At 49.0% G+C, this 22,156-nt stretch overlaps 1 protein-coding gene across 1 annotated transcript; it reads left to right on the top strand.

The window, feature by feature from the left end:
• The first annotated feature begins 10,554 nt into the window (after positions 1-10,554).
• LOC121859150 (calexcitin-2-like) lies at positions 10,555-21,346 on the top strand. The gene is made up of 4 exons (XM_042355924.1): positions 10,555-10,701; positions 19,105-19,210; positions 20,415-20,512; positions 20,617-21,346. Exons 2-4 carry the CDS (start codon positions 19,186-19,188, stop codon positions 20,728-20,730), a joined length of 237 nt encoding a protein of 78 aa, XP_042211858.1. The 5' UTR covers positions 10,555-10,701; positions 19,105-19,185; the 3' UTR covers positions 20,731-21,346.
• Positions 21,347-22,156: the final 810 nt, after the last annotated feature.

Genomic DNA, 22,156 nt, shown 5'->3' with positions numbered 1-22,156 from the left:
GACCCACCACCTGTGTTGTGTGTGTATCTACCACCTGTGTTGTGTGTGTGGACCTACTACCTGTGTTGTGTGTGTGGATCCACTACCTGTGTTGTGTGTGTGTGTGGACCTACCACCTGTGTTGTGTGTGGACCTACTACCTGTGGTGTGTGCATCTACTACCTGTGTTGTGGACCTACCACCTGTGTTGTGTGGTGGACCCACTACCTGTGTTGTGTGTGGACCTACTACCTGTGTTGTGTGTGTGTGATCTACTACCTGTGTTGTGTGTGTGTGTATTCACTACCTGTGTTGTGTGTGTGTGGACCTACTACCTGTGTTGTGTGTGTGGGATTCACTACCTGTGTTGTGTGTGTGATCTACCACCTGTGTTGTGTGTGGACTCACTACCTGTGTTGTGTGTGTATCTACCACCTGTGTTGTGTGTATTCACTACCTGTGTTGTGTGTGTGTGGACCTACTACCTGTGTTGTGTGTGTATCTACTACCTGTGTTGTGTGTGTGTACCACCACCTGTGTTGTGTGTATCTACTACCTGTGCTGTGTGTGGATCTACTACCTGTGTGTGTACCTACCACCTGTGTTGTGTGTGGACCTACTACCTGTGTTGTGTGTGTGTATCTACCTGTGTTGTGTGTGGATCTACTCACCTGTGTTGTGTGTGTACCTACTACCGCTGTGTGTATCTACTACCTGTGTTGTGTGTGTACCTACTACCCGTGTTGTGTGTGTGTGACCTTACCACCTGTGTTGTGTGTGTGGACCTACTACCTGTGTTGTGTGTGGATTCACTACCTGTTGTGTGTGACTCACTACCTGTGTTGTGTGTGTATCTACCACCTGTGTGTTGTGTGTGTGATTCACTACCTGTGTTGTGTGTGTGATCTACTACCTGTGTTGTGTGTGTATCTACTACCTGTGTTGTGTGTGGATCTACTACCTGTGTTGTGTGTGTATTCATCACCTGTGTTGTGTGTGTGATCTACCACCTGTGTTGTGTGTGGACCCACTACCTGTGTTGTGTGTGGACCTACTACCTGTGTTGTGTGTGTACCTACTACCTGTGTTGTGTGTGTGATCTACTACCTGTGTTGTGTGTGTGTGTGTATTCACCACCTGTGTTGTGTGTGTATCTACCACCTGTGTTGTGTGTGTATCCATCACCTGTGTTGTGTGTGTGTATCATCACCTGTGTTGTGTGTGTATCTACTACCTGTGTTGTGTGTGTGCATTCATCACCTGTGTTGTGTGTGTATTCATCACCTGTGTTGTGTGTGTGGACTCACTACCTGTGTTGTGTGTGTATTCATCACCTGTGTTGTGTGTGTATCTACTACCTGTGTTGTGTGTGTATCCACTACCTGTGTTGTGTGTGATCTACTACCTGTGTTGTGTGTGGACCTACTACCTGTGTTGTGTGTGGACCTACACCTGTGTTGTGTGTGGATCTACTACCTGTGTTGTGTGTGGACCTACTACCTGTGTTGTGTGTGGATCTACCACCTGTGTTGTGTGTGTATCTACTACCTGTGTTGTGTGTGATTCACTACCTGTGTTGTGTGTGTGTGGACCTACTACCTGTGTTGTGTGTGTGGACCTACTACCTGTGTTGTGTGTGGACCTACTACCTGTGTTGTGTGTACCTACTACCTGTGTTGTGTGTGTATCTACTACCTGTGTGTGGACCTGTCACCTGTGTTGTGTGTGATCTACTACCTGTGTTGTGTGTGTATCTACTACCTGTGTTGTGTGTGTGTATCTACTACCTGTGTTGTGTGTGGACCTACTACCTGTGTTGTGTGTGTATTCACTACCTGTGTTGTGTGTGTATTACTACCTGTGTGTGGACCTACTACCTGTGTTGTGTGTGTGGACCTACTACCTGTGTTGTGTGGATACCACCTGTTGTGTGGACCTACTACCTGTGTTGTTGTGTGTGTATCTACTACCTGTGTTGTGTGTGTATTCACACCTGTGTTGTGTGTGGACCTACTACCTGTGTTGTGTGTGTGGACCTACTACCTGTGTTGTGTGTGTATCCACTACCTGTGTTGTGTGTGTGTGACCTACTACCTGTGTTGTGTGTGTGGCATTCATCATTGTGTTGTGTGTGGATCTACTACCTGTGTTGTGTGTGGGACCTACTACCTGTGTTGTGTGTGTGGATCTACTACCTGTGTTGTGTGTGGATCCACTACCTGTGTTGGTGTGTATTCACTACCTGTGTTGTGTGGACCTACTACCTGTGTTGTGTGTGTTCACTACCTGTGTTGTGTGTGTGATCCACTACCTGGTTGTGTGTGGACCTACTACCTGTGTTGTGTGTGGATCTACTACCTGTGTGTGTGTGGACCTACTACCTGTGTTGTGTGTGTGTATCTACTACCTGTGTTGTGTGTGTGATCTACTACCTGTGTTGTGTGTGTGGACCTACCACCTGTTGTGTGTGTGTATCTACTACTGTGTTGTGTGTGGACCTACTCTGTGTTGTGACCTACCTGTGTTGTGTGTGGACCTACTACCTGTGTTGTGTGGACCTACTACCTGTGTGACCTATGTGTGACCCTACCTGTGTTGTGTGTATCTACTACCTGTGTTGTGTGTGGACCTACTACCTGTGTTGTGTGTGTGTGATCTACTACCTGTGTTGTGTGTGGACCTACTACCTGTGTTGTGTGTGGATCTACTACCTGTGTTGTGTGTGTGGACCTACTACCTGTGTTTGTGTGTGGACCTACTACCTGTGTTGTGTGTGTATTACTACCTGTGTTGTGTGTGTATCCACTACCTGTGTTGTGGACCTACCACCTGTGTTGTGTGTGACTCTACTACCTGTGTTGTGTGTGTGCATCCACTACCTGTGTTGTGTGTGGATCCACTACACCTGTGTTGTGTGTGGGACCTACTACCTGTGTTGTGTGTGTGGACCTACTACCCTGGTTGGTGTGTATCTACTACCTGTGTTGTGTGTGGACCTACTACCTGTGTTGTGTGTGGACCTACTACCTGTGTTGTGTGTGGATCTACTACCCTGTGTTGTGTGTGTATCTACTACCTGTGTTGTGTGTGTGACCCACTACCTGTGTTGTGTGTGTGACCTACTACCTGTGTTGTGTGTGTGTGATCTACTACCTGTGTTGTGTGTGTGTATTCACTACCTGTGTTGTGTGTGGACCTACTACCTGTGTTGTGTGTGGACCTACTACCTGTTGTGTGTGGACCTACTACCTGTGTTGTGTGTGGACCTGCCTACCTGTGTTGTGTGTGTGATCTACTACCTGTGTTGTGTGTGTGGACCTACTACCTGTGTTGTGTGTGGACCTACTACCTGTGTTGTGTGTGTGGACCCTACTACTCTGTTGTGTGTGGACCCACTACCTGTGTTTGTGTGACCACTACCCGGTTGTGCCTACTACCTGTGTTGTGTGTGAGCCTACCACCGGGGACCCACTACCTGTGTTGTGTGTGTGAACCTACTACCTGTGTTGTGTGTGTGGACTCACTACCTGTGTGTGTGGACCTACCACTGTGTTGGTGGTGAACTCACTACCTGTGTTGTGTGTGACCTACACCTGTGTTGTGTGACCTACCACCTGTTGTGTGTGTGAACCCACTACCTGTGTTGTGTGTGACCTACCACCTGTGTTGTGTGTGTGGACCTACTACCTGTGTTGTGTGTGGACCACTACCTGTGTTGTGTGTGACCTACCACCTGTGTTGTGTGTGGACCTACTACCTGTGTTGTGTGTGTGTGTGGACCCACTACTGTGTTGTGTGTGAACCACTACCTGTGTTGTGTGTGACCCACTAACTGTGTTGTGTGTGGACCACCCGTGTGTGAACTACTACCTGTGTTGTGTGTGGGACCTACTACCTGTGTTGTGTGTGGACCTACTACCTGTGTTGTGTGTGTGGACCTACTACCTGTGTTGTGTGTGTGACCTACTACCTGTGTTGTGTGTGGACCTACCACCTGTGTTGTGTGTGTGGGACCTACTACCTGTGTTGTGTGTGTATCTACTACCTGTGTTGTGTGTGTATCTACTACCTGTGTTGTGTGCACTGTGGACCTACTACCTGTGTTGTGTGGACCTACTAATTGTGTTGTGTGTGGATCCACTACCTGTGTTGTGTGTGGATCTACTACCTGTGTTGTGTGTGTGACTCACTACCTGGTGTTGTGTGTGTATCTACTACCTGTGTTGTGTGTGTGGACCTACTACCTGTGTTGTGTGTGGACCTACACCCAGTGTTGTGTGTACCTACTACCTGTGTTGTGTGTGGATCCACTACCTGTGTTGTGTGTGTGTGTATCACTACCTGTGTTGTGTGTGTGTATCTACTACCTGTGTTGTGTGTGTGTACCTACTACCTGGTTGTGTGTGTATCTACTACCTGTGTTGTGTGGACCTACCACCTGTGTTGTGTGTGTGGACCTACTACCTGTGTTGTGTGTGGACCTACTACCTGTGTTGTGTGTGGACCTACTACCTGTGTTGTGTGTGTATTCACCACCTGTGTTGTGTGTGGACCTACCACCTGTGTTGTGTGTGACCTACTACCTGTGTTGTGTGTGTGTGATCTACTACCTGTGTTGTGTGTGGATCTACTACCTGTGTTGTGTGTGTATCTACTACCTGTGTGTGTGTGGGATCTACTACCTGTGTTGTGTGTGATCTACTACCTGTGTTGTGTGTGATCTACTACCTGTGTTGTGTGTGTGACCCACTACCTGTGTTGTGTGTGTGTGTATACTACCTGTGTTGTGTGTGGATCCACTACCTGTGTTGTGTGTGGACCTACTACTGTGTTGTGTGTGTGATCTACTACCTGTGTTGTGTGTGTAACTACCGTTGTGTGTGTATCTACCTTGTGTGTGTGGATCTACTCTGTGTTGTGTGTGTGTACCTACTACCTGTGTTGTGTGTGTGGACCTACTACCTGTGTTGTGTGTGTATCCACTACCTGTGTTGTGTGTGGATCCACTACCGTGTTGTGTGTGTGTACCTTACCACCTGTGTTGTGTGTGTGATCTACTACCTGTGTGTTGTGTGTGTACCCACCACCTGTGTTGTGTGTGACCATCACCTGTGTTGTGTGTGGACCTACTACCTGTGTTGTGTGTGGATCTACTACCTGTGTTGTGTGTGTGGACCTACTACCTGGTGTGTGTGTGATCTACTACCTGTGTTGTGTGTGGATCTACTACTTGTGTTGTGTGTGATTCACTACCTGTGTTGTGTGTATCTACTACCTGTGTGTGTGTGGATCTACCACCTGTGTTGTGTGTGTGTATCTACCACCTGTGTTGTGTGTGTGATCTACTACCTGTGTTGTGTGTGGATCCACTACCTGTGTTGTGTGTGGACCTACTACCTGTGTTGTGTGTGGACCACTACCTGTGTTGTGTGTGTGTTCACATGTGTGTGTGTGTGCATCACCACCTGTGTTGTGTGTGTGTACCTACTACCTGTGTTGTGTGTGGATCTACCACCTGTGTTGTGTGTGTATCTACTACCTGTGTGTGTCAGTGTTGTGTGTATTCACCACCTGTGTTGTGTGTGTATCTACTACCTGTGTTGTGTGTGGATCCTACACTGTGTTGTGTGTGTATCTACTACCTGTGTTGTGTGTGTGTATCTACCACCTGTGTTGTGTGTGATCTACCACCTGTGTTGTGTGTGTGATCTACCACCTGTGTTGTGTGTGTGTGACCTACTACCTGTGTTGTGTGTGGACCTACACCTGTGTTGTGTGTGGATCCACTACCTGTGTTGTGTGTGTGGACCTACTACCTGTGTTGTGTGTGATCCACTACCTGTGTTGTGTGTGTATCTACTACCTGTGTTGTGTGGATTCACTACCTGTGTTGTGTGTGTGGACCTACTACCTGTGTTGTGTGTGGACCTACTACTGTGTTGTGTGGACCTACTCACCTGTGTTGTGTGTGGACCTACTACCTGTGTTGTGTGTGTATCTACTACCTGTGTTGTGTGTGGGACCTACTACCTGTGTTGTGTGTGTGACCTACTACCTGTGTTGTGTGTGTATCTACTACCTGTGTTGTGTGTATTCACTACCTGTGTTGTGTGTGGACCTACTACCTGTGTTGTGTGTGTGGATCTACTACCTGTGTTGTGTGTGTGTGTATCTACTACCTGTGTTGTGTGTGTGGACCTACCTGTGTTGTGTGTGTGTACCTTACTACCTGTGTTGTGTGGGACCTACTACCTGTGTTGTGTGTGTGGACCTACTACCTGTGTTGTGTGTGTATCTACTACCTGTGTTGTGTGTGTATTCATCACCTGTGTTGTGTGTGGACCTACTACCTGTGTTGTGTGTGTGTGGACCCACACCTGTGTTGTGTGTGTATCTACTACCTGTGTTGTGTGTGTGGACCTACTACCTGTGTTGTGTGTGTGCATTCACTACCTGTGTGTTGTGTGTGGATCTACTACCTGTGTTGTGTGTGTGGACCTACTACCTGTGTTGTGTGTGTGGATTCATCACCTGTGTTGTGTGTGGACCTACTACCTGTGTGTGTGTATCCTACTACCTGTGTTGTGTGTGGACCTACACCTGGTTGTGTGTATCTACTACCTGTGTTGTGTGTGTGGATCTACCACCTGTGTTGTGTGTGGATCCCTCCTACCTGTGTTGTGTGTGTGACCTACTACCTGTGTTGTGTGTGTGGACCTACTACCTGTGTGTGTGTACTACCACCTGTGTTGTGTGTGTGGTATACTACCTGTGTGTGTGTGGACCTACTACCTGTGTTGTGTGTATTCACTACCTGTGTTGTGTGTGTGGACCTACTACCTGTGTTGTGTGTGGACCTACTACCTGTGTTGTGTGTGGATCCACTACCTGTGTTGTGTGTGTGGACCTACTACCTGTGTTGGGGACCTCTACCGTTGATACTACTGTGAGTCTACTACCTGTGTTGTGTGTGGACCTACTACCTGTGTTGTGTGTGGACCTACTACCTGTGTTGTGTGGTGGACCTACTACCTGTGTGTGTGTGACCTACCACCTGTGTTGTGTGTGTGGACCTACTACCTGTGTTGTGTGTGGACCTACTACCTGTGTTGTGTGTGTGATCTACTACCTGTGTTGTGTGTGGACCTACTACCTGTGTTGTGTGTGACCTACTACCTGTGTTGTGTGTGTGGACCTACCACCTGTGTTGTGTGTGTGTATTCACTACCTGTGTTGTGTGTGGACCTACTACCTGTGTTGGTGGACTCACCACTGTGTTGTGTGTGGACCTACTACCTGGTTGTGTGTATCACTACCTGTGTTGTGTGGGACCTACTACCTGTGTTGTGTGGATCTACTACCTGTGTTGTGTGGGACCACTACCTGTGTTGTGTGTATACCACCGGTGTTGTGTGGACCTACTACCTGTGTTGTGTGTGTGTGGACTCCATTACCTGTGTTGTGTGTGGACCTACTACCTGTGTTGTGTGTGTGCCCACTACCTGGTGTGGGACCTACTCACCTGTGTTGTGTGTGTTGACTACCACCCGTTGTGTGGACCTACTACCTGTGTTGTGTGTGGACCTACTACCTGTGTTGTGTGTGGACTCACTACCTGTTGTGTTGGGACCTACCACCTGTGTTGTGTGGACATCACCTGTGTTGTGTGTGGATCCACACCTGTGTTGTGTGTGGACCTACTACCTGTGTTGTGTGTGTGTGAACCTACTACCTGTGTTGTGTGTGGGAACCTACTACCTGTGTTGTGTGAGGACCTACTACCTGTGTTGTGTGTGAACCTACTACCTGTGTTGTGTGTGGACCTACTACCTGTGTTGTGTGTGGACCTACTACCTGTGTTGTGTGTGTGTGAACCTACTACCTGTGTTGTGTGTGTGACCACCACCTGTGTTGTGTGTGTGACCTACTACCTGTTGTGTGTGTGAACCTACTACCTGTGTTGTGTGGACCTACTACCTGTGTTGTGTGTGGACCTACTACCTGTGTTGTGTGGACCTACTACCTGTGTTGTGTGGACCTACTTGTGTTGTGTGTGGACCCACTACCTGTGTTGGTGTGGACCCACACCTGTGTGTTGTGGACCATACCTGTGTTGTGTGTGAACCTACTACCTGTGTTGTGTGTGGGACCCACTACCTGTGTTGTGGTGGACCACTACCTGTCTAGGTGTGTGGACTCACTACCTGTGTTGTGTGTGGACCAACCTGTGTTGTGTGGACACTGACCATTTTGTGGTGTGGACCTACTACCTGTGTTGTGTGTGACCTTACCTGTGTTGGTGTGGATCTACACCGTGGACCTACTACCTGTGTGTTGTGTGTGGACCTACTACCTGTGTTGTGTGTGGAACCTACTACCTGTGTTGTGTGTGGACCTACACCTGTGTTGTGTGTGGACCTACTACCTGTGTTGTGTGTGGACCTACTACCTGTGTTGTGTGTGGACCTACTACCTGTGTTGTGTGTGTGGACCTACTACCTGTGTTGTGTGTGGGACTCACTACCTGTGTTGTAACCTACTACCTGTGTTGTGAACCTACTACCTGTGTTGTGTGTGGACCTACTACCTGTGTTGTGGTGGACCTACTACCTGTGTTGTGGAACCTACTACCTGTGTTGTGTGTGGACCTACTACCTGTGTTGTGTGTGGACCACTACCTGTGGTGGGAAACCTGGTGCCTACTACCTGTGGTGTGGACCTACTACCTGTGTTGTGTGTGGACCTACTACCTGTGTTGTGTGTGGACCACACCTGTGGTGTGGGACCATACCTGTGTTGTGGGACCCACCACCTGTGTTGTGTGTGACCTACCACTGTGTTGTGTGTGTGGACCTACTACCTGTGTTGTGTGTGGACCTACCACCTGTGGTGTGTGGACCCACTACCTGTGTTGTGTGTGGACCTACTACCTGTGTTGTGTTGAACCTACTACCTGTGTTGTGTGTGGACCTACTACCTGTTGTGGACCTACTACCTGTGTTGTGTGTGGACCCTACTGGGACCTACACCTGTGTTGTGTGTGTACCTACTACCTGTGTTGTGTGTGTGGACCCTACTACCTGTGTTGTGTGTGGACCTACTACCTGTGTGTGGGACCTACTACCTGTGTTGTGTGTGAACCCACTACCTGTGTTGTGTGTGGGACCACTACCTGTTGTGTGTGTGACCTACTACCTGTGTTGTGTGTGGACCTACTACCTGTGTTGTGTGTGAACCTACTACCTGTGTTGTGTGTGGACCTACTATGGGGACACTACCTGTGTTGTGTGTGGACCCACCTGTATGTGTGTGAACCTACACCTGTGTTGTGTGTGTGGACCTACTACCTGTGTTGTGTGTGAACCTGTGACCACCTGTGTTGTGTGTGGACTACTACCTGTGTTGTGTGTGGACCTACCACTGTGTTGTGTGTGGACCTACTACCTGTGTTGTGTGTGGACCTACACCTGTGTTGTGTGTGGACCTACTACCTGTGTTGTGTGTGTGGACCTACTACCTGTGTTGTGTGTGGACCTACTACCTGTGTTGTGTGTGGACCTACTACCTGTGTTGTGTGTGGACCCTACTACCTGTGTTGTGTGTGGACCTACCACCTGTGTTGTGTGAACACCTGTGTTGTGGACCACTACCTGTGTTGTGTGTGGACCACACTGTGTTGTGTGTGGACCACACTGTGTGTGTGTGGACCTACTACCTGTGTTGTGTGTGACCTACTACCGACCACCTGTGTTGTGTGGACCTACTACCGTTGTGTGTGTGTGGACCTACTACCTGTGTTGTGTGTGTGACCTACTACCTGTGTTGTGTGTGGACCACTACCGTTGTGTGGACCTACACCTGTGTTGTGTGTGACTACTACCTGTGTTGTGTGAACCACTACCTGTGTTGTGTGTGGACCTACTACCTTGTTGGGGACCTACTACCTGTGTTGTGTGTGTGACCTACTACCTGTGTTGTGTGTGGACCTACTACCTGTGTTGTGTGTGACCTACTACCTGTGTTGTGTGTGAACCTACTACCTGTGTTGTGTGTGAACCTACTACCTGTGTTGTGTGTGGACCTACTACCTGTGTTGTGTGTGGGACCTACTACCTGTGTTGTGTGTGAACCTACTACCGGTTGTGTGTGTACCTACTACCTGTTTCCAGCTGTGTGTGTGTGTGTGTGTGTGTGTGTGTTTACATGTATTCGCATGTATGTACTGTACTGTATGTATGTATGTAAGCTTGTATGTATGTAATTAAATACCTATTATACTAAGACTCACATAATGACTTATTTATGACTTAAAAAGATTAATTACCTGTGTGTGACAAATGAGAATAATTAATTAAGTCTTTCGTGGGAAGTTGAATTTTTTTTAAGAGAGTGTAAGAGGCGCGTCATGATTTATGGTTCTAAATAAGGTTCCAGTAATGTTCCTTCTTCTTTATCCTCAACGACTTGACTAACTTTTAATTTATTCATGGCTGTCAATTTAGGAGGTGAGTTTGTTGTTTATGTATGTACACACACACACACACACACACTCTCTCTCTCTCTCTCTCCCATTCATACTCACACACTCACTCTCTCCCACAGAAGGTGTGTGGGGCCCGGGGCTGGGGGCAGGAGGACCACAACTACAACAAGACGCGGGAAACTCTCAGGAGGCTGTGGGAGGTCCTCACTAGCAAGGCTGACAAGGATCACGACAAGCAGGTATGTCTGTCTGTCTCTGTGTCTGTGTACGTCTGTCTGTGTCTCTCTGTATGGTTGTTGGTTGTCTCTCTGTACCCCTTTCTCCTCCTCCTCCCCCTTCCTTCTTCCCCCTCCTTCCAACTTCTCTATCCTCTTGTCTCGGCCCTCCCACTTATTCCCCTTCCATCTATCTCTCCTTCCTTCGTTAAACCTCACAGTTTCCTTCCCCTCCATTCTGCCCTCCCTTCCCTTCACCCTCTTCCCACCCTTCACTCCCCCTCCACCATCCTTCATCTCCCTCCCCACCCTTCCCTCACCCCTCCACCCTTCCCCACCTCTCCACCCATCCCTTCCATCTCCTTCTCACCCTCCACCTCTTCCTTCACCTCCTCCCCCACCCTTCCTCACCCCCTCTCCACCCTTCCTCACCTCCACCCCCCACCCTTCCTTCATCTCTCCACCTTCCTTCACCCTCTCCACCCCTTCCCTTTCACCCCTCTCTCCACCTCTTCCTCACCTCTCCACCCTTTCACCTCACCTCACCCTCCCCACCCTTCACCCTCTCCACCCTTCCTTCACCCCCTCCACCCCTTCCTTCACCCTCTCCACCTTCCTTCACCCTTCAGCTACCCTTCACCCCCTTACTTGAAGCGTCTGGAGAGATCACGTGGGTTAGGTGCACCTGAAGCCTTCTTGTTTGAGTGTGGAGATTGCTGAGTGTGGGTTGTTTTCTTTGAGTGTGGATGATTGTTAGATTGTGGAGGCTTGTCTGAGTGTGGAGGATTGTTTGAGTGTGGAGGATTGTTTGAATGTGGAGGATTGTTTGAGTGTGGAGGATTGTTTGAGTATGGAGGATTGTTTGAGTGTGGAGGCTTGTTTGAGGTGGATTCTTGTTTGAGTATGGATTCTGTTTGAGTATGGAGGATTGTTTGAGTGTGGAGGCTTGTTTGAGTGTGGAGGATTGTTTGATTGTGGAGGCTTGTTTGGAGTGTGGGGATTGTTTGAGTGTGGAGGATTTTTTGAGTATGGAGGATTGTTTGAGTGTGGAGGCTTGTTTGAGCATGGAGGATTGTTTGGTGGAGGCTTGTTTGAGGTGGAGAATTGTTTGAGTGTGAGGCTTGTTTGAGTGTGGAGAATTGTTTGAGTGTGGAGGCTTGTTTGAGTATGGAGGATTGTTTGAGTGTGGAGGATTTTTTGAGTATGGAGGATTGTTTGAGGTGGAGGATTGTTTGAGTGGAGGCTTGTTTGGAGTGTGGAGGCTTGTTTGAGGTGGAGAATTGTTGAGTGTGGAGGCTTGTTTGAGTGGAGAATTGTTTGAGGTGGAGGCTTGTTTGAGCATGGAGGATTGTTTGAGTGTGGAGGCTTGTTTGAGTGTGGAGAATTGTTTGAGTGTGGAGGCTTGTTTGAGCGTGGAGGATTGTTTGAGGTGGAGGCTTGGAGTGTGAGCTTGAGTGGGCTTGTTTGAGTGTGGAGGATTTTTGAGTATGGAGGTTGTTTGAGTGTGGAGAATTGTTTGAGTGTGGAGGCTTGTTTGAGTGTGGAGGCTTGTTTGAGTGTGGAGATTTTAGTATGGAGGCTTGTTTGAGGGGTTGTAGTGATGATTGTTTGAGTGTGGAGGCTTGTTTGAGTGTGGATGATTGTTTGAGTGTGGAGGCTTGTTTGAGTGTGGAGGCTTGTTTGAGTGTGGATGATTGTTTGAGTGTGGAGGCTTGTTTGAGTGTGGAGGCTTGTTTGAGTACAAACAATAGAAAAAAATAACGTTGAATTGATAAATATGAACTACTTGAGTGTAACATTGCGTGTGTTGCGTGCGAAAAAGGTTATAAGTTCAACTTAAGTCTCATAAACAAATATAGACCCGTGGTGCTTGAGCGCCAGTCAGCGCTTGGTGGTAGTCATGGTCCAGTAATTGAGCGTCAGGTTTGTGGGCGGCAAACTGTAATCTTCTAATGCAGGAAATTGTGAGCTGATATACTGACCTCGTTAAGTAGGTGCTGGGTGGTTGTGTGGGTGGCTAACTGGGTGGTTGTGTGGGTGGCTAACTGGGTGGTTGTGTGAGTACAACTGGTGGTTGTGTGGGTGGCTAACTGGGGTTGTGTGGGTAGTAACTGGGGTTGTGTGGGGCTAACTGGGTGGTTGTGTGGGTGGCTAACTGGGTGGTTGTGTGGGGAGGCTAACTGGTGGTTGTGTGGGTGGCTAACTGTGGTTGTGTGGAGGCTAACTGGGTGGTTGTGTGGGTGGCACCGGGTGGTTGGTGGGTGGCTAACGGGTGGTTGTGTGGGTGGCTAACTGGATGGTTGTGTGGGTGGCTAACTGGGTGGTTGTGTGGGTGGTAACTGGGTGGTTGTGTGGGTGTCAACTGGGGTTGTGTGGGTGTTAACTGATGGTTGTGTGGTGGCTAACGGGTGTGTGGGTGGCTAACTGGATGGTTGTGTGGGTGATAACTAGGTGGTTGTGTGGGTGGCTAACTGGGTGGGTGGTGGCTAACGGATGGTTGGGTGACTAACTGGGTGGTTGGGTGGCTAACTGGTGGTTGTGTGGCTAACTGAGGGTTGTGTGGGTTAACTGGGTTGTGGGTGGCTAACTGGGGTTGTGTGGGTGGCTAACTGGTGGTTGTGTGGGTGGCTAACTGGGTGGTTGTGGGTGGCTAACTGGGTGGTGTGGGTATTAACTGGGTGGTTGTGTGGGTGGCTAACTGATGGTTTGTGGGTGGCTAACTGTGGTTGTGTGGTGGCTAACTGAGGGTTGTGTGGGTATAACTGGGTGGTTGTGTGGGTGGCTAACTGGGTGGGTGTGTGGGTGACTAACGGGTGGTTGTGTGGGTGGCTAACTGGGTGGTTGTGTGGGTAGCTAACTGGGTGGTTGTGTGGGTGGCTAACTGGGTGAGTGTGTGGGTGACTAACGGGTGGTTGTGTGGGTAGTAACTGGGTGGTTGTGTGGGTGGCTAACTGGGGTTGTGTGGGTGCTAACTGGGTGGTGTGTGGGTGGCTAACTGGGTGAGTGGTGACTAACGGGTGGTTGTGTGGGTAGTAACTGGTGGTGTGTGGGTGGCTAACTGGGTGGTTGTGGGTGGCTAACGGGGTGGTTGTGTGGGTGGCTAACTGATGGTTGTGTGGTGGCTAACGGTGGTTGTTGTGTGGGTGGCTAACTGGATGGTTGTGGTAATAACTGGATGGTTGTGTGGGTAGCTAACTGGATGGTTGTGTGGGTGCTAACTGGGTGGTTGTGTGGGTGGCTAACTGGGTGGTTGTGTGGGTGGCTAACGGGGTGGTTGTGTGGGTGGTAACTGGATGGTTGTGTGGGTGGCTAACTGGGATGGTTGTGTGGTAGCTAACTGGATGGTTGTGTGGGTGGCTAACTGGGTGGTTGTGTGGGTGACTAACGGGGTGGTTGTGTGGGTGACTAACTGGGTGGTTGTGTGGGTGGCTAACGGGGTGGTTGTGTGGGTGGCTAACTGGGTGGTTGTGTGGGTGTGCTGGATGGTTGTGTGGGTAGCTAACTGGATGGTTGTGTGGGTGGCTAACAGGGGTGGTTGTGTGGGTGACTAACTGGGTGGTTGTGTGGGTGGCTAACTGGGTGGTTGTGTGGGTGGCTAACTGGGTGGTTGTGTGGGTGGCTAACTGGATGGTTGTGTGGGTAGCCTACTGGATGGTTGTGTGGGTGGCTAACTGGGTGTGTGTGGGTGGCTAACTGGGTGGTTGTGTGGGTGGCTACTGGATGGTTGTGTGGGTAGCTAACTGGATGGTTGTGTGGTGGCTAACTGGGTGGTTTGTGTGGCTAACGGGGTGGTTGTGTGGGTGACTAACTGGTGGTTGTGTGGCTAACTGGGTGGTGTGTGGGTGACTACTGGGTGGTTGTGTGGGTGACTAACGGTGGTTGTGTGGGTGACTAACTGGGGTGGTTGTGTGGGTGACTAACTGGGTGGTTGTGTGGGTGGCTAACTGGATGGTTGTGTGTGGGAGCTAACTGGATGTGGTTTTGGGTGCTAACTGGGTGGTTGTGTGGGTGAGCTAACGGGTGTGGTTGTGTGGGTGGCTGGGTGGTTGTGTGGGTGACTAACTGGGTGGTTGTGTGGGTGGCTAACTGGATGGTTGTGTGGTGCTAACTGGATGGTTGTGTGGGTGGCTAACTGGGGTGGTGTGTGGGTGACTAACTGGGTGGTTGTGTGGGTGGCTAACGGGGTGGTTGTGTGGGTGGCTAACTGGGTGGTTGTGTGGGTGGCTAACTGGATGGTTGTGTGGTGGCTAACTGGATGGTTGTGTGGGTGGCTAACTGGGTGGTTGTGTGGGTGACTAACTGGGGTGGTTGTGTGGGTGGCTAACTGGGTGGTTGTGTGGGTGGCTAACTGGATGGTTGTGTGGGTGGCTAACTGGATGGTTGTGTGGGTGGCTAACTGGGTGGTTGTGTGGGTGACTAACGGGGTGGTTGTGTGGGTGGCTAACTGGGTGGTTGTGTGGGTGACTAACGGGGTGGTTGTGTGGGTGACTAACGGGTGGTTGTGTGGGTGAGGTGGTTGTGTGGTGGCTAACTGGGTGGTTGTGTGGGTGACTAACTGGGGTGGTTGTGTGGGTGACTAACGGGGTGGTTGTGTGGTGACTAACTGGTGGTTGTGTGGGTGGCTAACTGGAGGGGTTGTGTGGGTGGCTAACTGGGTGGTTGTGTGGGTGACTAACGGGTGGTTGTGTGGGTGACTAACTGGGTGGTTGTGTGGGTGACTAACGGGGTGGTTGTGTGGGTGGCTAACTGGGTGGTTGTGTGGGTAGCTAACTGGATGGTTGTGTGGGTGGCTAACGGGGTGGTTGTGTGGGTGACTAACTGGTGGTTGTGTGGGTGTGGGGTGGTTGTGTGGGTGGCTACTGGGTGGTTGTGTGGTGTGCTGGATGGTTGTGTGGGTAGCTAACTGGATGGTTGTGTGGTGCAAACTGGTGGTTGTGTGGGTGACAACGGGGTGGTTGTGTGGGTGACTAACTGGGTGTGTTGTGTGGGTGGCTTGGATGGTTGTGTGGGTACTAACTGGATGGTTGTGTGGGTGGCTAACTGGTGGTTGTGTGGGTGACTAACTGGGTGGTTGTGTGGGTGGCTAACTGGGGTGGTTGTGTGGGTGGCTAACTGGGTGGTTGTGTGGGTGGCTAACTGGATGGTTGTGTGGTGCTAACTGGATGGTTGTGTGGGTGGCTAACTGGGTGGTTGTGTGGGTGACTAACGGGGTGGTTGTGTGGGTGACTAACGGGGTGGTTGTGTGGGTGACTAACTGGGGTGGTTGTGTGGGTGGCCTACTGGGTGGTTGTGTGGGTGACTAACGGGGTGGTTGTGTGGGTGGCTAACTGGGGTGGTTGTGTGGGTGACTAACTGGATGGTTGTGTGGGTGGCTAACTGGGTGGTTGTGTGGGTGGCTAACTGGGTGGTTGTGTGGGTGACTAACTGGGTGGTTGTGTGGGTGGCTAACTGGGTGGTTGTGTGGGTGACTAACTGGGTGGTTGTGTGGGTAACTGGGTGGTTGTGTGGGGAGCTAACTGGGTGGTTGTGTGGGTGACTAACTGGGTGGTTTGTGTGGGTGACTAACGGGTGTGGTTGTGTGGTGGCTAACTGGGTGGTTGTGTGGGTGACTAACTGGGTGGTTGTGTGGGTGACTAACGGGGTGGTTGTGTGGGTGACTAACTGGGTGGTTGTGTGGGTGGCTAACTGGGTGGTTGTGTGGGTGGCTAACTGGATGGTTGTGTGGGTAGCTAACTGGATGGTTGTGTGGGTGACTAACTGGGGTGGTTGTGTGGGTGGCTACTGGATGGTTGTGTGGGTGACCTGGGATGGTTGTGGGTGACTAACGGGGTGGTTGTGTGGGTGACTAACTGGGTGGTTGTGTGGGTGACTAACTGGGTGGTGTGGGTGACTAACGGGGTGGTTGTGTGGGTGGCTAACTGGGTGGTTGTGGGTGGCTAACTGGTGTGGTTGTGTGGGTGACTAACTGGGTGGTTGTGTGGGTGACTAACTGGTGGTTGTGTGGGTGGCTAACTGGGTGGTTGTGTGGGTGGCTAACTGGGTGGTTGTGTGGGTGACTAACTGGGTGGTTGTGTGGGTGGCTAACTGAGGGTTGTGTGGTGGCTAACTGGATGGTTGTGGGTGGCTAACTGGATGGTTGTGTGGGTGGCTAACTGAGGGGGTTGTGTGGGTGGCTAACTGGGTGTTTGTGGGTAACTGGATGGTTGTGTGGGTGGTTGTGTGGGTGGCTAACTGGATGGTTGTATGGGTGCCTAACTGGGTGGTTGTGTGGGTGGCTAACTGGATGGTTGTGTGGGTGGCTAATGGGGGGGTTGTGTGGGTGGCTAACTGGGTGGTTGTGTGGGTGGCTAACTGGGTGGTTGTGTGGGTGGCTAACTGGGTGGTTGTGTGGGTGACTAACTGGGTGGTTGTGTGGGTGGTTGTGTGGGTGGGTGCCAGATTGAGCCACATAAACCCGCCTCTCCTCACTGGTAACCCACACCATAAAGCGCTATCGTTTTATCGTGAATAAATCTGAATATTAAATAGGTCGAGATGTTCCCGCCTGGCTGACAACATGGCCACTCTTTTGTTATGTGACAGTGTTGGAGGACTACCACGAACCAATTATGCCTAATAGGGGTATATTTATGTCAAGTTGGTTTAGATTAAGTTTGGCATGAACTGTCAAATTTATAGACATAAATATACCGTTATTAGGTTTAATTAGTATATAAAAATCCACACTATCACAAGAATTAATAAAGTGGTTCGTTTCCCTTAAAAAAATACACGACCAGCTCGTATCCCCTTAAAATAAGTACATCTTTCTTATCGCGGAAAAATTAACGGGGAGGTGGTCCGTATCCCTTATATAAACAAGAAGAAGGTCGGAGTGTAGGTCACTCTGCAGGTTTGATTTATATACAGGTGTAACTGTATTGACCTATGGGCTGGGCAGGGCGATGTTTACACTGTGACTTGGCTGCCTCCTGTGTTTTGTTGGAGTGTGGCGAGGTGTAATTCCCGGAAGACTTATATCTACACACACACAATCATAACTACAGTATATAGGGAGGCCATAACAAAAGAGGCCGCCTTGATCACGTGAGACAGGTGATAAAGCATCAGGTTGTAACGCCGCACCCGTACCATCAGGGCCGGAGTCAGGAGTGGGCAAAGTGGGCAGCTGCCCAGGGGCCTCCACATATTGCAATATTTTATTTATTTGTTTATTCATTTGGATTATTTTTACTTTCATTCTTTAAAATTCATGGGAATTTGTACACTATCAATAAATATACAGTTAATTAAAAAATTCTCAATGTTCTAATTTCCTCAATATAACTGCATATGGCTTCAAAATTCTCCAAAGAAGTGTTCAAATTTCAAAAATTTCCCGGGGGGCTTCCAGCGCCCCCCGGAACTCACAGATGTTTAGGCTCGCTTCACTCGCCACCCCACCCTCTTGGGTAGTTATAATGAGGGGGGCCTCCACAAAGAGGCTGCCCATGGGCCTCCACAGGTCTAAATACGGCACTGCGTACCATTACTACCTGCCCAGGCTTAAAACTTTCTACTCTACATTCTCCTCGTGAAGGAAGGTGTGACAATGTTATCTTAGCCTGTTCAGAGTCTCGCACGTTCTACCGATGAATGTTTCACGTATCTGATGTTGTGGGAAAGTTACCTGAAGATAAAACTTGGACATAAGTAAAAAAATATCGTTAAAAAATTACATCAAAGTTACCTAGAATAACACGTTTGTGTCCCTCCAGATACACACACTGCTGTTGGTATAGTAGTTCTCACCTCAGTATCACATGACGTCACACAACACGTTCCGCCTACCTGTTTGTTCAACATTAAACAGTCATGAATCCTTAATGAATCCGAGGCGTTCTTGTACACACTTCACCAAAAACGTTTCCACTTATCATCACCTGAAGATTAGCCCCAACATATTTCACCTAAAGCTTAACCGCCCTAACATAACATAACCCTAACCTAACCTAACTAATTTCACCTAACCTAAGTCCTCCAGGAAGCGTTAGGTTAGGTTAAGTTAGGTAAGGTGGGTTAAGTTAAGGATTAATCTTAATATATAATCAACTCAAGGAACTCAACCTTAAAACAATTTGTCAGTATTTACTTGTATTCTTCTCACACTTTCATCTCCTCATATTTATTTTCTGTTCTTATCTACTTCCTACCTTCTGTGATGTTTATCAATATCATATTCATGCCCACACACACACACACACACACACACACCACGACTACTACCACAACTACTGCCACAACTTTTACCACAACTACTACCACGACTACTACCACAACTACTACCACAACTACCACAACTACTACCACAACTTTTTTTCTACCACAACTACTACCACAACTACTACCACGACTACTACCACAACTACTACCACAACTACCACACAGGTGTCGGTGGAGGAGTGGTACTGGGCATGGAGAGAGGACGAGACCGCTGGCAGGGAATGGAGTCACATCTTCAGAGACTTGATGTTTCTGCTGGAAGACGCTTCAGGTGAGTGGGATATGAGAGGGAGGGGGTGAGTGGGAGATAAATTGGGAGGGTAAGTTAATGGGGTGAGAGGTGTGGGTGAATGGGAGGGAGAGTGGGTTAGTGGATGAAAGAGTGAGTGGGAGGGCTGATGGGTAGGCCGAGTGGGAGATGAAAGGGGAGTGAGTGGGAGGGTAATTGGGACGGAGAGTGGGTGAGAGGGAAGTTAATTGGTAGGATTGATGGGAGGATGAATGGGAGGGAGAGTTGGTGGGTGAGAGGGTAGAGTGAGTGGGTTGGTGAGAGGGTAGAGTGAGTGGGTTGGTGAGAGGGTAGAGTGAGTGGTGGGTGGTGAGAGGGGTAGAGTGAGTGGGTTGGTGAGAGGGTAGTGAAGTAGAGGAGGGGTTAGTGAGAGGGGTAGAGTGAGTGGGTTGGTGAGAAGGGTAGAGTGAGTGGGTTGGTGAGAGGGTAGAGTGAGTGGGTTGGTGAGAGGGTAGGGGAGTGAGAGTAGGTTGGAGGGGTAGAGTGAGGGTAGGAGTGGAGAGGGTTGGTGAGAGGGTAGAGGAGGGTTGGTGGAGAGGGTAGAGTGAGTGGGTTGGTGAGAGGGTAGAGGTGGCTGGTGAGAGTAGAGTGGAGTTGGTGAAGGGTAGAGGAGGGTTTGGTGAGAGGGTGGGTTGGTGAGAGAGAGTTGGGGTGAAGAGAGTGGAGGGGTTGGTGAGGAGGGTAGCAGGGGGTAGAGGAGTGAGAAGGTAGAGTTGTTTGAGAGGGTAGAGGAAAGGGTAGAGTGGAGTGGGTTGGTGAGAAGGTAGAGTAGGGGTTGGTGAGAGGGTAGAGTGGGTTGGTGAAATGGTAGAGTGAGTGGGGTTGGTGAGAAGGTAGAGTGAGGGTTGGTGAGAGGGTAGAGTGAGTGGGTTGGTGAGAAGGTAGGAGGAGTGGGTTGGTGAGAGGGTAGAGTGAGTGGGTTGGTGAGAAGGTAGAGTGAGTGGGTTGGTGAGAGGGTAGAGTGAGTGGGTTGGTGAAAGCGGACACGTGTAAGAGGAGAGAGGGAGTGTACAGGTGTCAACAGGTAACCATGTCCACTAATTACAGGTGACGGACACGTGTAAGAGGAGAGAGGGAGTGTACAGGTGTCAACAGGTAACCATGTCCACTAATTACAGGTGACGGACACGTGTAAGAGAGAGGGAGTGTACAGGTGTCAACAGGTAACCATGTCCACTAATTACAGGTGACGGACACGTGGACATAGACGAATACGTGGCTCTCTACACAGCCCTAGGACTGACAGCTGCCCAGTGTAGGGAAGCCTTCAGGCGTGTTCAAAAGGTGTGTGTGTATGTGTAATATATTTCTTCTAATTTACAATGAAAAATATTGAGAAACGGTGTTTATTTTGGGCAATTTGTACTTCTCTCTTTCTCTCTCTTCAGGAGGACGCAGGAGAAGTCACCAAGGAGAAGTTTGACGAGCTGTGGGAGCAATACTTTCACTCTGAGAACATTGACGCTCCTGGCAATTACATCTTCGGCAAATTCGACTTTTAAGACACAAGGAAAGATCTCCACCGTGAACTGGGTCTCCTTAGCTATAGCTTAGCTTCTTAGTTATATTTACATAGCTAGTTGGAGACTCCTATAGATGTCGGTCTCCTACTGGGGTGCTTCTGGTGGTCTCCTAGTGGCTTGGAGATTCACTAGAGAGAAAAAGGAGACACAAAGTTCTTGCCCACTGATGAGAGACTCGTACGATAACTTCTCTTTTGAGTACGATAACTTCCCTCTTGGGTATGGTACCTCTTGATGTTTAATGATAAAAAAAAATTATCTCATTTTAGGTTTTGCTTAATATGAATTTCCCCTGTTTCGTATTTATTGAGATTGATGTTTAATTTATATTGATACTTTGTAATTTCTGCTCCCAACATACACATTATTATTTAACTCTTTCGTTAATACTTGTTGAAAAATTACATACTGTAAAAGAAAATATTATTATTGTTATCTTATATATTTTGGTACAATAATGGTATTTGTTTGTAGTTTACCATAAGCAAACACACGAATGACTTAGTTTATCGCAGGCACACACACACACATGAATGGCTTAGTTTAACCACACACACACACACACACACACACATGAATGGCTTAGTTTAACCACAAACACACACACACACACATGAATGGCTTAGTTTAACCACACACACACACACACACACACACATGAATGGCTTAGTTTAACCACAAACACACACACACACACATGAATGGCTTAGTTTAACCACACACAACACACACACACACACACATGAATGGCTTAGTTTAACCACAAACACACACACACACACACATGAATGGCTTAGTTTAACCACACACACACACACACACACACACACACACACACACACACACATGAATGGCTGAAGTAATGCAGTCACACACACACACACACACACACACGCGAATGGCTTAGGCTTACCACACACACACGAATGGCTTAGCTTTACCACACACACACACACACACACACACACACACACACACACACACACACACGAATGACTTGAAGGCTTACTGCAGGCACACACACACACACACACACACATGAATGGCTTAGTTTTACCACACACACACACACGAATGACTGGCTTAGTTTAACCACACACACACACACACACACACACATGAATGGCAATTTACCACACACACACACACACACACACACACACACATGAATGGCAGTTTAACCACACACACACACACACACACACACACACACACACATGAATGGTTTAGTTTAACCACACACCTCCTCCACATGAATGGCAGTTTCAACACACCTTCATACATACACACATGAATGGCTTAGTTACCTCACAGACACACACACACACACACACACACACACATGAATGGCTTAGCTTACCGCAGACACACACACACACACACACACACACGAATGGCTTAGTTT

Source organism: Homarus americanus, unplaced genomic scaffold, assembly GCF_018991925.1.
Source record: "Homarus americanus isolate GMGI-L3 unplaced genomic scaffold, GMGI_Hamer_2.0 scaffold40788, whole genome shotgun sequence".
Taxonomy (NCBI): Eukaryota; Metazoa; Arthropoda; class Malacostraca; order Decapoda; family Nephropidae; genus Homarus; species Homarus americanus.
This window is presented reverse-complemented; position numbering and strand designations above follow the sequence as displayed.

Coding starts and splice junctions, on each gene's coding strand:
- LOC121859150 (XM_042355924.1), top strand. CDS start 19,186: ATGTTTCTGCTGGAAGACGCTTCAG. Junction 19,211..20,414: donor TCTGCTGGAAGACGCTTCAG/GTGAGTGGGATA, acceptor CACTAATTACAG/GTGACGGACACGTGGACATA. Junction 20,513..20,616: donor CCTTCAGGCGTGTTCAAAAG/GTGTGTGTGTAT, acceptor CTCTCTCTTCAG/GAGGACGCAGGAGAAGTCAC.